Source organism: Pan paniscus, chromosome 3 (genome assembly GCF_029289425.2).
Source record: "Pan paniscus chromosome 3, NHGRI_mPanPan1-v2.0_pri, whole genome shotgun sequence".
Classification (NCBI taxonomy): Eukaryota; Metazoa; Chordata; class Mammalia; order Primates; family Hominidae; genus Pan; species Pan paniscus.
In genome coordinates, this window is record NC_073252.2 from 151,597,830 (window position 1) to 151,613,672 (window position 15,843).

General features: G+C 40.0%; 1 protein-coding gene across 4 annotated transcripts in view; it reads right to left on the reverse strand.

Annotated features, from left to right (window-relative positions):
- Positions 1-425: 425 nt before the first annotated feature.
- Positions 426-15,843, reverse strand: part of RNF175 (ring finger protein 175) — a 49,792-nt gene continuing 34,374 nt past the window's right edge. For 3 of the 4 annotated variants that reach the window (XM_034959303.3, XM_034959299.3, XM_034959301.2), the window contains 5 exons: positions 13,575-13,682; positions 10,421-10,541; positions 5,780-5,913; positions 2,735-2,836; positions 426-755 (listed from right to left, as the gene is read on the reverse strand). In XM_034959303.3, the coding sequence (XP_034815194.1) occupies positions 635-755; positions 2,735-2,836; positions 5,780-5,913; positions 10,421-10,541; positions 13,575-13,682 (586 nt within the window). In that variant the 3' untranslated portion in view covers positions 426-634. The remainder of the gene's footprint in view (positions 756-2,734; positions 2,837-5,779; positions 5,914-10,420; positions 10,542-13,574; positions 13,683-15,843) is intronic. The other variant, XM_034959300.3, reaches the window with a different exon arrangement.

A 15,843-nucleotide genomic window follows, 5' to 3' on the forward strand; every position in this document is an offset into this window, starting at 1 on the left:
CAAAAGAAAAGTGATTCTTCTTGCTTTAGTACAGCCGTTGCATGGGTTTGAGCACTTTTGGCAGCTCCGGGAAACCCAAAGTACCTGTGGCCCATTGAGAAGGTGTGGCACCTGCTGCCAGAGGCTTTGGGAGTAACCCACTTTCTACAGAAGAGCTCTGTGGTGCAGAAGCTGCCACATGGTAACAAGCACATGGAGCAGAAGACAAGCACAATGTCCTTGACCATAGATTACTTAACGACTCCACCTACTTTAAAGATGTTGAACTGATGAGAAAGTATTAGCTATGGCTAAATGTTGTATGTGAGAAGTACTTTGCAAACCTCTGAAACACTTTACAGATATTGTTATCAGTCAAACCGGAAGTAGAATGTCCACAGTGCAGTGTAACAAATGTGACATGTGCATGAGTTAAGAAACAGCTGTAATGGGAAAGATGAAAAAACATGCTTTATTTGTTTATTCCATTGTTCAGCTTCTCTTTAAATTCTTTCCACATGGACAAATTGCTTGACAACAAAGTTTACTTAGTTTTCTAAACACTTGGGATCATCTCTAAAATTAAAAAAATTAATATTAAATCTTGGACCAAGGATTTCAACCATGCAGTATGTTGCTTCTGGGGTCTGCTGTCCTATTCCAGCCCTAGTGAATAGTTAATGCCTTGAACTATTCCTATCACCACAGGTTGCCAGGCCACCAAATAACGAAGCCAATCCAGGATTTGTCCATACAGAAAATGTGTGCGCTCCCAGCTAAATCTCAGTTAAGGAGGTTGTTCTATATACAGCCAAGTAGCAGAAATATTCATAAATGTCATTTGCAAATAAACAATGTAATGAATGGGTATTTCCTTTCTTGTTAATTCTATGTGCTCAATTAAAAGCCCCTTATGTGAGTTTTATAGCATTATGGTTGTCATTGTTACTTACATCACACCCAATTCCTGAAAATAAATTGAAGTTCTTTACAATAAAATCCCAAACTAGAAAACAAGAATCAAAGGCAAGGGTATATGCTGAAAGAAGGAAGAAGAGGGGAATGACTATATTGGAAAACCAAGGGTAGTGGAAACTGCTCTAAATGAGCAAAAACAGCTCTGGGCTTTCCTGTAGTCATACATCAGAATGAACCCATTGTATATTACGAAGAATAACACTGGTTCATCAGATAAGAGAGACCTTTTTCTGCTGTCTTTGATAAACTGTGCTAGGGAGCTTAATGAATGCATAGTGTCTCTGACAACAATTTTACAAACAAAATGACAGCTTTTTCACATGTAGTTTTTTCTTATATTGAGTCTCAATAAAAGAGTAGTACATGTTTTATTCAACAGTTTATTTTCTCAAGACTACATAAAGAAATGAATTACCCTTTGTTAAAGTATCACTTGAGGTGACATTTATGATCATATTATCACCAATTTTATAACAAAGATTTATGCATTGAGGTTTTATAGGTTAATAACCAAAAACTGTTCTGGACTTGGTATCCTCATTTTAGAAGAGGAATTCCAGGACAGTGGATGAACAGGAAGGTGGAAGGATCATCACACACTTTTAGCCTTGAGTTGGGCTTGAGTGGCACTGACTCACCAAGAAAGGCCAGGTCTGTGGATGGAGTGGGCACTGCAGAGGGTGGTCTCTTGCAATGGTATGGGCCTTGAGACCCAAAGATCCACTGATGTTGCCTCCTTCTCTGATGCCCTCCTTGAATCCCTCCCTGATCTGCAGTGCCCAGAGATGAGGGCATTGCTGCCAGTAGCCATTGTTAAACCATACGTATAGGGTTGGTGAGGAACAGGGGAGCAGGAAGCAAGGAAGGTGATTCCTTTAGCATTGTAAAATTTAGCTGTTACTTAGAAAGTACAGAAAGGCTGTCTCTTAGAGAAGAGATGGTACTTGGCAGGTTGATGCCAACCTTTCAGGACTCTTCTGCTTAAGGGAGGATATGTTTTAATTCCATTCCCACCCTGCTTCCTGAACGAGATATACTATGGTCTTGAGATAGTGAGGTTGAAGACAAAGTCTTTCTAGTTAGCTCCTGATGGGGGCCATTACCTTCCTGCGACCTTAATGTGACTTGAATTTATTCTGTTGCGCATCTCTGATGTCTATACAAATCTCAGTGGCTGCCAGAAGCTGACCAACTCTGTAAATCTTTATTTATTTTCAATATTGTTATCACTAGTGTTTGGCCTAAGAAGAGATGATGCATGGCATGGAATTTAAAAAGCCAAAATCCAAACGGGGAAATACCTACTCATTTCTGGGAATAATAAAATTTGGTACACCCTAACATATTTTAAAAATAGTTTTCTGTACTCTAGTTCACATTTTGGCTCTTAAAATTTCAATTCCAATTTTTCTATTTATGCACCTATCTACCCACACATCCAGTTCACCCATTTATTCATCCATCCATCCATCCTGAATATTCTTCCATATATTTTACCTATTTTTTGCAGTGTCTCATCACATTTCCACTACAGCCCTTAATGTGGAAAATATAGAACATAAAGAGTGGAATGTTTTCTGGCATTTAACTTTCTAACCAGATTAGTAATATAGGCACAGAGGAGAAAAGAGACCATAAGTCATTTTGAAATAGGTGGTTAGGGAAAACAAAAAATTTTCTGCTGGAACTATACAAAAACACTGAAAGTTTTCATTGAAGAATATATCCCCAGAAACATTCAAGATAATCTCTTATAACCTTTTTGTTTAAAGGATATGGATTACTGATCATCCTCTTCAAATCAACTTTCTCTTTGCAGTAAGGGCAAGTCTGCTTTTTCCCAACGATACACCAACCTCGGATGCAGAATTCATGAAAGCTGAAGCATCTTGTTAGGGAGGCTTCTAGACATGAAAAGGCAATGTCTGGTTCATGATGGCATGGAATGGTCCCATCTTCAGGGTCTAGTGGTGGAGTCATGACTTGATGAGGCACATCGCTTTTTTCGGGAGGTTCTGTAAGGGACCTGACAATGACAGTGAGCCTTGAGTCACAGCTGCATTCGCTTTATGACCCTGAGGAATTTACTTAGCTTCTTGGCCTTCTTGCCTCACTTGATTCTGGTAAGAATTAGATTAGATAAAGAATATGAGTCCTTTTTTTTTTTTCCTTTACAGTGATGTCTTCCATAAGTGTATTGTTATATTTCCCCACCTTGTTATTGTGCGTTTCTCATGCATTTACCGTAGCATTTCTCTGTTCTACTTTTTGTGCATTATTCTTTAGCTTCATGTAATCAGACTTGTCTTAGGCACTTAGACAAGTTAAAATTATTTGTGGTCATAAAGTTACAAATATTTCCATTAACTTCATAATTTTTTTTCTTGACTTTTAAAAGTACTGATAAGGAGCCAATTATTTTTAATAGAATATATACCTACTAAACTTAACTTCTCAAACTCTAGGCATTTACAGATCCATTTGTATACGTCTCCTGGTCCAGAAAGTCTGACCCTTTGTCCCCAAACTTGAGTGAACCCTATGTGCTCTCACAGCACCACGGACTTACTCTAGTGTAGCAGGACTTTTGGTACTTACATGTTTCTCCTAGACCATGTGTTACCTGTAGGACTATGTCTCATTCATTTCAGTGTCCTCAGCACCTTAAGCCATGCCTAAGAAATATTTATTGAATGAACATTTGAATGACTCTTTCAAAACTGATTATTTTTGGGAATATATATTTCCATGTTCCCTGATACTATGGATTTGGGCAAAATGAACTATAATGAAATCCATCCTACTGATTTGTTTATTTCTACAATCGTTGGTCCCAATGTGACTTTCTGGGCCAAGATCACATGATCTTCTGACTGGCCTGCTACACACCCAGGTGAACAGCAACGATGTAGAAGTTCCCTCCCTAACAAATGGAGGAGCTTGGAGGTGTAGCAAGTCAAGGCCATGTATATAACTCCTCAGTATTAAATTTCAATGTAACCAGGAGTTTCCATTATTTTATGTTCTTGGAATTGGGGTCATTTTTGTAATATGCTTTAAAATAAAGTGGTGTATTATAACGAAGATTTTGAACCAAAACTCAAACAGCCTTTCATTCAAAAGGGCTGGAATACAGCCCCATCTTCCACAGAGGTATAGAATTCAGGGACCATTAAGCCAGCACGGAAATGTCCACATTCTCTCTAATGTTCTTTTTCATTTTCAAAATCTCAATGCTGAAAAACTTGCACACTGGCAGAACTGCGGCAGAGCAAGACTCAGATAACCCATCCTTGTTAATATGACTCATATTTGCCCATTTCTCACTAATATGACTCATGCTAAAATGGGCCATTAATAATACTCCCTGAAAAGCAAATTTAAAGGTGACTACATTTTAGATTATATATGCACACATGTACAACAATCCCTAAGGGCTTTTAAAGGTGGAGAGAGAAAACATTTCCATTTGCAAATGGCAGAAGGGGCTCTGTTCCAACATTTGAAAAATAAATCATATTTAAAACTAGGGCCAGACTTGGAAAATTGCTACAAAGAATGAGTTTTTTGGGAAAGGTATCACACTGAAAAAACCACTACAGAAATCCATATGGGGTATCTTTGTGTTTCTTCCCTTAAGATTTTAAGGCTTATGTGTTGGAGTAAAGGCTCCTATTACTTTTGAGATGCATTTGGTCCAGGTTTTACTCTCAGGATTGAATAAGTGGAAACTGTCCAGATTAAACAGAATTGAATCATAGGTACTGGACACCGAGGTATGACTGACTAAATTAAGTGGGCTTTAGGCAAAAGACAGATGGTTTAACCATTTCATAATGCCAGAGCTTTGAACTAACTGGGTACATAGCGATGACATTATTAAATTGATACTGTACTATAAAATAAAGATAAATGATACCCTTTTTTGTATTTAGGAAGAATTAAAATACTGATGATTGGCCAACCTAAGCCTAACTTTGGTATCCATAGCAAAAGTAGTGTCCATACATGTTCAGGCAACACAGGTTGATTTGTTCAGGGGTCTCGATGCCAGCATTTTTCAGCACATTGAGGCTTTCCTTAATAGTTACTGGAGTTCCCATAGAATGCTGGTTTCCAGGCTCAGGCTGTCTGGTACCTATCATATGAGGATCCCTCAGCCAGTGGATAGCTATTTGGGATAGAACCCATTGGTGGAGGAGCCCATGGTCCAAGAACAAATGTCCAAATTTTGGTCCCTGCTTTTGTAATCCAAGGTGTCTTGCTGCCTGTGGCTGTATCTTCTTCTAAAGACTGAAGCTGAGAAGAAGGCTTGGTTTCCTCCCTTGGCTGCCCCCAAGACTACTGTTGCCACAGGTAGGTTCCTAGGATTATTTCTAGGCAAAGCACTCTTTGTATTTCTTGATCTGCTAAGATTCAGACCTTGGGCTCCACTTGGATAGTCTTAAGTTCCCCCTGCACCTGATACTTCACTCTTTTTCTCACCTCCAAACCCCTTCTTTCCCTGATCTTTCTTGGCTATCTGCTCACTTATGACTTCAACCAATTTCCCCTGCCAGCACCCTGCTCAGATACTGCCTTCCTGTCTATGTGGCATTAACAGTCCTCTTTAGAAAGGAAATTACTGGAGGAGGAGGTTCACCTTAATTAGCAGTTCATTATTCAGCAGGGACAAACAGGATGACTCGACTGGGCTGGAGGATAAAGGACTGGGGTTTGGGCATGGAAGGTAAGCAAGATGGAGGAGATGGGGACAGGAGGAGGAGAAGGAGGAAAGAAGGAGGTTTGATGAAGCCCAAACAATTTCCTTTGAAAAGGATACACATGATTACAGGAAAGCTGGTAGGTGTTTTCAATGAGCCCTTCTTCATCAAGCTCCACAATGATCTTCTGCCCACAGACTGCACAGATATTGTCCAATAAGCTCCTTGTAGGCAACCCGCTGACACTGTAGAACTATCAGAGGAAATGGACAGAGCACAGTCGGAAAGGAGAGCACATGCCACTCTCTGAATGCAGGAAGCCACTGCCAGGCACTGGGACAGGCAGCCCTTGGCACATAGAATCTCCACTGCGGCCAGGCATGGTGGCTCATGCCTGTAATCCCGGCACTTTGGGAGGCTGAGGCAGGTGGATCACAAGGTCAGGAGTTCGAGACCAGCGTGGCCAACGGGGTGAAACCCTGTCTCTACTAAAAATACAAAAAAATTAGCCAGGTGCGGTGGTGGGTGCCTGTAATCCCAGCTACTTGGGAGGCTGAGGCAGGAGAATCGGTTGAACCCGGGAGGCGGAGGTTGCAGTGAGCTGAGATTGTGCCACTGCACTCTAGTCTGGGTGACAGAGCAAGACTCTGTCTCAAAAAAAAAAAAAAAAAAAAAAAAAAAAAGAATCTCCACTGCTTCTAAGATAGTTTAGAATGTGAGACACCATTTCCTGTAAGAAGAATGCTACAGAGGGGTTAAGGTTTCCAGGCAAAAACTCATTGAATTCCAAATGGACCCAAAGCACATTGCCAATTATAACTTCTCATCTAACCTCCACATTGAGGAATCCTTTCACAGGAATCGTTTTTATCCAGGGCTGGAGTTAAGAGGAAGCTTCAGAGGAAGCCTTTGAGTTTAATCCATAGATTGGCCCTTCCCTTTATTGTCCTGGAGATTCTGATTCAGATCTCTGGAGTAAACCGAGGCATCTCTCCATCATTTAAATCCCCATGTTTTTATTGGGTGCATGCTGAGCAATCACCATTGGAAGGCAATGCATTTAGAACTTTACTTTGGGATATCTGCATCTTCCCGTACTGTGGATAAGGAGTGGTTCTCAACATTGGCAGCATATTAGAATCCCTAGGAAGCTTTTTTTTTCCCAAAGAAAATTATTTTATAATAGTTTTAGATTTAAAGAAAAGATACAAAAATATTACAGAGATTGGCTATATACCACATATCTAGTTTCCCTATATGATTATTAGATTGATTTTAAGGAATTGGCCCACACATTTGTGGGCAAGTCAGAAATTTGCAGAGCAGGTTGGCAGGCCAGCAGGCTGGAAACTCTGGCAAGATTGATGTTGCAGTCTTGAGGTAGAACTCCTTTTTCTCTAGGAAGCCTCAGTTTTTGCTTTTAAGGCCTTCGACTGATTGGCTGAGGTCTATGTAGAATATTAAGGGTAATCGCCTTCACGTAAAGTCAATTGATTATAGATATTAATCATATCTGCAAAATACCTTTGCATCAACATGTAGACTAGTGATTTTACCAAACAAGTGGGTATCATAGCCTAGGCAAACTGACTCTAAAATTTAATCATCACAACCTCGTTAAGGGAGGAGAATTTATATAAATTATGTGGAATTCTTTTGCACAGATTTGACTCTTCCACTTATTTATTTATTCAATCATTTATTTGATATCAATGTGGACTCAAGGATATTTATTTTATGCTTTGGGTTATAACCCAATACTACTACTATTACTATTTTGTTGCTCAAATTCCAGCTTTGGCCATTGGGAGCTCTTTCAGTTGGCTCCTGTGTCTCTTTGACATATCCCCAATCACTGTGGAGTTCTTTTGTTTTGTTTTTAGCATTTTCTTGCTTTTGGTCACTACGAGATGCTCCAGGCTTATATTGTGTATTCTTTGCCCAGACCTATAATGAGCCATTTCTTCAAGGAGCCCCAGTTCCTTTTATTGTAGAATGATATTAGAAAACAAGATCTGGACACTATGTATGTTCATTGTTGCTGGAGTGTCATTGCCCCTAGGACCTCTTAGCTGACAGAAAAAGGAATTCATCTGTATATACTAACACACACACACAGATACACACACACACACACACACATACATATCTGTAAATATTTCTATATCTATCCATGTATATCGATATTAAGCTAAACAATTACAGTTACAGAATACATGTATGGTGGTATCAAAATTGTTAACCCATAGACTTGACAGCAATAACTTTATCAACTAGAGTACAGTGCTTATGACACAGTTTCTTTTGTTTTTAGTCTTATGATCTCCATTCATTTCAAAGTTACTTAGGTCAGCACCTTTTTTCCCACCCCTTTCAATGATGTTATTTCATACATTTGTAATATGGTTAGATTCTTTTGGCATGATCTGAATTCTATCCTTGGATTCTCTGACTTCCTAAATTATTTTTAAAATTTGCATAAATTTAAGGTTCACACTTTCTATGGATTTTGAGAAATGTATAGTGTTGTGTATCCACCATTATCGTATCACACAGAAGAGTTTCACCACTCTAAATTTCCTGTGCTTCACCTATTCAACCACGCTCCTTCCCTAAAGCCTTGGCAACCATGGATCTGTTTAGCAACTCTATAGTTGCGCCTTTTCTAAAATGTCAGATAAATGCAGTCATACAGGATGGAGCCTTTTCAGACTGGCTTCTCTCACTCAGCAACATGCATTTAAGATTCACTCCATGGTTTTGGATGGCTTAATAGCTCATTCCTTTTCCTAAGGAGTTTTTTTTGTTTGTTTGTTTGTTTGTTTGTTTGTTTGTTTTGGAAGCAGATGCACTGGATCTACTCCCAGAGCTTCTGATTTACTTGCTTTGGTGTGGGGCTTAGGCACTGATACGGGAATGGAGACTGTATGTCCTTACCTCAGTCACAAGCACATGCACAAGTGTCTGTGGACACACACACACACCCCCCTTATTAATCCAAATCACTGGTGGCTGTACCAATGGCTTGAGGCAGTGGTTTTTATAGATTTGGTAGCTGGAATAAACAGACAGGATGACAAAATGTTAAGAACTGGTCGGGTTGGATCAGGTGAGAAGTTTCCCAAAAGCTGGTGCTTAAAGACTTGGTTGTCTTGCCAGGTAAAGTCTCTTCTTCTTGGTCCACTTGAGAACAGCCACGTATAATTCTAATCTTCCTTTTCTGCCCATAAACACAAGAGGTTTTGGGAATTTTCCAAGGGGTATAACTTCTGTTTTTTCTTGGAGAAACTGGGAATAAAAATACTCTTTCCTGTGCTCACATTAAACTTTATAAGAAAGGCAGTTGTATTGTTCCAGCATTTCACCACAGAATTTGGGCTGCAGGTTTTAGGAAAAGAGTAAGATAGAGCCTATGGTGGAGGGGATGGACAATTGCTGTGGGGAGGAAGTCAAGGTCATAGCCACTTAGGTCCTGCTCCAGAAATGGAGGGAGCAGTCCAGAAGTTCACCCTTTTCTTGCTACTTACACTGTTTTTTTCTTTTTTTAAAAAAATTAAATTTAAAATTCCAGGATACACATGCAGGTTTGTTGCATAGGTAAACATGTACCATGGTGGTTTGCTGCACCTGTCAACCCATCAGCTAGGTACTAAGACCCACATGCATTAGCTATTTTTCCTGATGCTCTCCCTCCCCCTCCCGATAGGCCCCAGTGTGTGTTGTTTCCCTCTCTGTGTCCATGTGTTCTCATTGTTCAGCTCCCATGTACAAGTGAGAATAGGCAGTCTTCGGTTTTCTGTTCCTGTGTTAGTTTGCTGAGGATAATGGCTTCCAGCTCCATCCATGTCCCTGCAAAGGACATGATCTCATTCTTTTTTATGGCTGCATAGTATTCCATGGTGTATACGTACCACACTTTCTTTTTCCAGTCTATCATTGATGGGTTGTTTCCATGTCTTTGCTTTACACTGGTTTTTCTACTTCACATCTGGCTGTGTACCAGGAGACACATGTAGAGGACAGAGATGTGGAATTCTTGAAACTACTAAGTCATCCCTAGAGCCTTTAGTTTGTAAGTTTTTAAGAGATATGCAAGAGTCAGACATAGATAAATGCCCCTGATATCTGAATCAGGAATACATCTAACTACAAAGATGTCCATTCTGAATTTTAATCTTAAAAGAGTTCAAAAAAAGAAAAGAAAAACAACTGTTAGGGATTAAAAAAATTCTAGGTAACAGTATAGAGTCAGAATACATCTAGCATACTTTTTATATCTTCTTCAGATGCTATATAATGTGACTGGTATTTATAATAAGTATTACCCAGAGGCACTGTTGATTCTGAACTGTTTTATGCATCATCAAATATAGTTTGTATTTGCATTAGGCAGGGTTTCAGACAGAGCTAAAAGGTTTTAGTTATTGTTAATGTTTTACTAATCCTTAAATGTTGGCAATTGGAGTATGCTAGATACAATAACATAAATAATTCGCATATTTTATTTTAAAAGATGCCTTATTGCACAAGTATTCTATATACATAAGACATGTATTTTCCAATTAATTAACAAAGAATTTTTTGATGAAAGGAGAATCCAGGGAGCAATTGGGCTAGGTGAACCAAAAGAGTTCCAAAGGAAACAATAATCAGTATATGGAGAAAGACTTATTTGTTTCTGAAAATGGATGCAGACATGTAAGATGAGACCATTTCTCTTTGTGTCATACATGGTTTCAGAAAATGAAAGCAACGCTTACCCCTATAGTGGAAGCCATGTAGTCTGAGCAGATCTCGGCAAAGTCTCTCCCCATTACTCCATAGTAGAGGCCGTAGAACAAAGACACAACGCCAAAATCCATGGAATCTCTAGCTTTGATTCTATTGAAAACAACAGTATAAGGAAATAAGAATGCGGCATATTTCCAAACAGCTGGAGTTTGGAAAATATTTCCTGTTGATGGTATCTAAGAGAACCTTGTGGGTATTTTTTTTTTCATTTATTTGTTTGATTTTTCTTTTTTAAATGAAATAATTTAAAATTCTCTGAATATCCCTCAAATTGTAGCACTCAGTGCCAACTGGACAAAGGAATTCTTGAGATAGCCTTCAAGTGCTTCTTAGGACTGCAGTGCCTAGACAAGCTGACTCTGACCAGTGGTTTCAGGCTCAGCTGTAGGTAGGCCTCAGCAGCTTGTAACAGTTTCCATCTCCAGGCCACACCCCAGGTAACTCCAATGGGCAGCTAACATTAAAACCACTAGAGCAATAGTTCTTAGCCCTAAACATATATTAGAATCACCTGGGAAGATTTAAAAGCGCATTAACATATGGGCCCACCACCAAGGACTGGAGTTTAGTTAATCTGGGTTGGGGTCTGGAGAGCAGTATTTTTAAAGAGCTTGTTAAGTGATTGATTCTTTAACACAGCAAGGATTGAGTATGTCTGCTGTAGAATTTAGATTTTTATAAAATACTTTCTAATGATCTTTCCTAACAAGTGCTTGAGATAGATATTATCACCACCACTTTGCATGTGAAAACATGGAGACTTAGAAAACATTATTTGCTTGACACAACAATTGGTACCTCACAAAGCCACAAATCAAGCTCACATCTTGAAGCCCTTGATTACCATGCCAGAGTTGCTATGTATTAACTGAAAAAAACTTTTTGCAAGTTAAATCATATTTCAATTATACCAGGATTCTTTGTGATCATCCCCCCAGCAAGTTTTTTTTTCTTAAGGGAAAGATCTCTTTTAAAAGTGAATAATTTGCCCTAAATTTAATTTATGAATCTAAATAATTGCACATTTGGTTTGCTCTATCTATAAAACAATCTCAAATATCAGTGGTGAGCCTTGGTGGTTCTGATTGATTCAGGGAAGGGAGGAAAATGTGGACAAGAGTTGGGTAGTCTCTCTCTAAAACCTATTTCTGTTTTCTGCTCATTGCAGGAAGAAATGGTGAAGGCAGACAGCTTTGTAGATTTAGAAGGTACAGATTTTTGGGTGGTATGAACTGAGGCTTCCAACACAGGCGGTAGCTTGATCCTTTCAAGATTTGTCTGGGTATATCTGAGAATTAGGACAGTGGGGGAAGTGAAGAGTATCTTTCCTCCATGTCCAGGGAAATATGTATCAATAATTTTATTGATAAAAAGTACAGTAACACACTTGTGGCTCCCTAGGAAAAAAGCTTAATACAATGATAATCATCAAGTAGTGAAAAAAAATAGTTCCTTTTCTAAAGGGTTAAGTTTTTGGTATGCCTTACTGTAGGAAAATTCATGAACAAGGATCTTGAAATCTTATGAGGTAATAATCTTGAAACAGCTATCGTTCCCAGTGATTTCAAAAAAATCCTTATGAGTATTTTTATGTTCACTAAAATAAACCAGTATAGACAGTATGTTAAAAAAGACATTACAGTGTCTTTCTATATCCTAACCTAGCAATAATAGATCTGTACAATTACTTTCTACCCCTTTCCTGCTAGAAAATGTTAGGTGCTCCTGCTCCGAAAGTTTTATGAAATGCTTATAAAATCAGATTGCTGTGCCACCATAGGAAAAGCCCTTTCACCCAGGGCTGACTCTCCATCTAATTGCCTTCCCTGTTTTCTGAGTAAAGGGTTGATGATCTCTCCTTTTCAATTTCCGTTATGGTCCCAGAAGTTTAGAGTAACTTTGATGTGAGAGCTATTCTGGGGGATTTGTATTCGAGCTGCTTTCCATAGCTGTGTGGTATGTCTTCAGTCCCCTTTCCAGGACACAGGCTGGTTACTCAGCCTCAGTCGTGTCCCTGAGAATGCCATCCACAGCATGTCTCAGCAACCACCTTAAGTGGGAGCACAGCTGTTGGTCAAAGATGTGGTTATCCCTACTTCCTTTATCTCTCCCTAGACTTTCTTGCTCTTTTATACCTTTACTTGTCTTTCAATTGCTTTTTTAAAACTCCGCAACTATTAAACAATAGATATTGACATGTTTTCTATCCTTCAAATCTTTTTTATTTATTTGGTTTCCCAGCTTATATTTTTTTCCAATTAAAATTATTTTTGAGACGAGGTCTGGCCATGTTGACCAGGCTGGTCTTGAACTCCTGGCCTCAAGCAATCCTCCCACCTCTGCCTCCCAAGTAGCTGGGATTACAGGCATGAGCCATGGTGCCCAGCCTCTTACAATTTCGAAGCACTCACTTTTTCCTCCTTTTCCAAGTATCCCCAACACAAGGCATTTCATGACTATCAGAAACCAAATTCAAGAGAGAAGTGCTGTCCAATGTAAATACAACCACAAATATAATTTTAAATTTTCTGGTAGGTGCATTTAATAAGTCAAAAAACAAAAAACAGGTGAAATTAATCTCACCAATATATTTAAATACTATCATTTCAAAATGTAATTGATATGAAAATGTTTTTTGTGTAAGTCTTTGAAATTCAGTATGTATTTTACACTTAGAGTACATCTTATTTCATATTTTAGGTGTTCAGTAGTCACATGAGCTAGTGGCTACTATACTGGACAACATAATTCTAGAGGTTTCAGATAAGAAGATATATATAAAAGGAGATCTAGGTACTTGAGAATTTTGTAGAAGAGAAATTAGTTCAGTGAGAATTACTCTAGCACAATTGTAGGTCCACTGTTAATAGTAATCTTTTAAATTTGCAGACCAAATATAAATTCTCCTTAAAGCTCCTAATTTTAAAAAATTATTTTGTAGGGTGCTTCTTTCTTCTCTTTCTATTGGTTTTCCCCAGAGAAGACTACGTGTGGATATCTACTATAAAACATGTGTGCATGGAAAATTGTAGGGCCAGATGCTTCTGGATTAAGAGAACATGACCAGGTGAGTGCGCCAAGCAAGTGCTTGGAGATATTAATGTCTTAATTGGAGATACTTACTTGAAAAACAGATTGAATCCACACATTGTAAACATGATCGCCAAGTAACCCACAACACCAAATGCATAGCTGAGTTTGTAGATCAAAAGAAACCATTTGTAGACCAATCTGTAGAGTGAAAAATGGGGAGAAACACAGAACACAGAAACACAGAAACACAGAAAAATGGGGAGAAACACAGTAATATTATAAAATATTTTGTCTTTTTCAAAGACTTATAAATCAGTTTTTAGTTTCTAAAAGTAAATTTATAACACACAGAACACAGATGTATATAGCAATAAGCATTATATGAATAGAACTATCATGCTCATGTGTTTCTGTGTATATGCGTATGTGAATTCTTTTTAAATTTGTCTACGTCCCTCATGTGCTTCACTTAAAAATAGCCTTCAGGAATGGTTACTCTTCCTGGGACCCTGCCTCCCCACAGCGCCCCCTTCTCATTTGGTCCTAGGGTTAACCTTGAGTGGTTTCAGCAGGAGTGCCTTGGAGGTGAACAAAAAGTGGGATGAGAAGTCAAAGGGGAGTCCAGAACTTCTTCCCCAGGAGTTTTTCTTCCCTCTTGTTCTGTTGCCCCTTTTCCCCCAGCCCCAGTGCAGATATCACCAGTAGTGGGCCCAGCCCTCATCCCATGTCCCCTCCACCCAAAGAGCCCTCCCCTAGCCCAGGGGATGAAATGATGAGAGCCCCAGGCTATTTCCTTCTGCTGTGTGGAAGGGTCCTGCGTGTACCCCAGCACCCTCTGTGACCTTCCAAGGCCTTTCCTTGTTCCCAAAGGGTCTAAGTGGAGAAGGAAAAGGATGAGGATGGAGGGTGAGTGGAGAGAATCTAGAAGGAAGCCCTCCCCTCTGCTGGTTTCCTTCTTCATTGGCAGTAAAGGCCCTTAGAAAAAAACTACAAGAAGGACCATGTGACAGCTTCATGTCTAGGAGGATGGGGGAAGAGGTTGGGAGCCCAGTTCCATTCTTGGAGGGCCACAGCAGAGGGGCTATGCCCATTGGTACAAGAGGTAGTGGATGGAAAAGCTGGGGGCTTATCTTTGTTGCTCAAAGAAAATGAAGAGGTGGCTAGAAAGCTGCTTACAAGGGTGTGCAGTGGCAGAAGGCCCTGTTTGCCTCACATCCCTTTCCCTGCACATCCTCTTGGAGTCTCTTTCCTGCTTTTCACTCCAAACTGCATTAAGAGTCTCGCTCCAGATATTTAGCCCCACCCTCTCACCCCCAAGTCCTGAGCCCTGTCTCTGACTCTCTCACCTTCCCCAGCTCACTCCCTGTTGGAGCCATTGCACCAAATACTTAAGATCTATGATATTACTAGCATAAGGTTTCAATATGATTTTAATAGGTGCTCTATTTCACTGAGTTCCAGTCAGAAGGGACCTTCTGAACATCATGGTTTAAATGGGTTGTGGGCTAGCTCCTGAAATGAGTTGTCATATACATCACTTCTATGGTGAACCACCTTCTGCACCTGAAGCAACTGATATTCAAGGGCTGTCTGTGCTGCCACCTACTCCACCAGGTGTGATCCTGCCCCAGGGGGGAGTAGGCAGGGGTGAGCTATGTGGGGGACCAGGCAGAGGTGAGCTACGTGGGGGAGCGGGCAGGGGTGAGCTGTGTGGGGGAGTGGGCGGGGTGAACTGCGTGGGGGAGTGGGCAGGGGTGAGTTACGTGGAGACAGAAACTTGCATGGGCTGCAGAAGTTGGCTGAAATTACTGTGAGGCTGTGTGGCCTCGAAAGGAAGCCAGAGAAGGCTTTTGGCGTCTTTCTGCCACAGTGACTCTTGAGCCATGGGTTCTTTTCATTTGTCAGTACTGAGCAGTTTAGATCATTGCTCAGGGCAGCCAGATCAAGGTGGAAGTTTATGTTGCTAAAAGTGGTGATGGTGGAGAAACAGGCAAGCTCTGAGAGGGTCCCCTCTACTAGGCCCCCAACACCTGCCAGTACCAGAATATGGTTCCTTGAACTCCACACACACTGGTGACCCATTTCCCTGCCTTAAGGGGCCTCTCTCAAACTTCCGCCAGCATTAGAGATGTTCTAGGACTAATAACCTTTAAACTGCAGGGTTTCTCTGTGCAAAGCGGTTTGTTGAATTAATGAAGCCATAGCATGCTTTTGGGAGCAGGAGCTTTGCAGCCAAGTAGTTCTTTGGTCTGATCCAAGGCTTTGCTGCTTACTGCCCATGGGACTTTGGTCAATTTACTTGGCATTCCTTCCTATGATTGCCTAATTTATAACATGAGGATAACACTAGCTCCTAAAG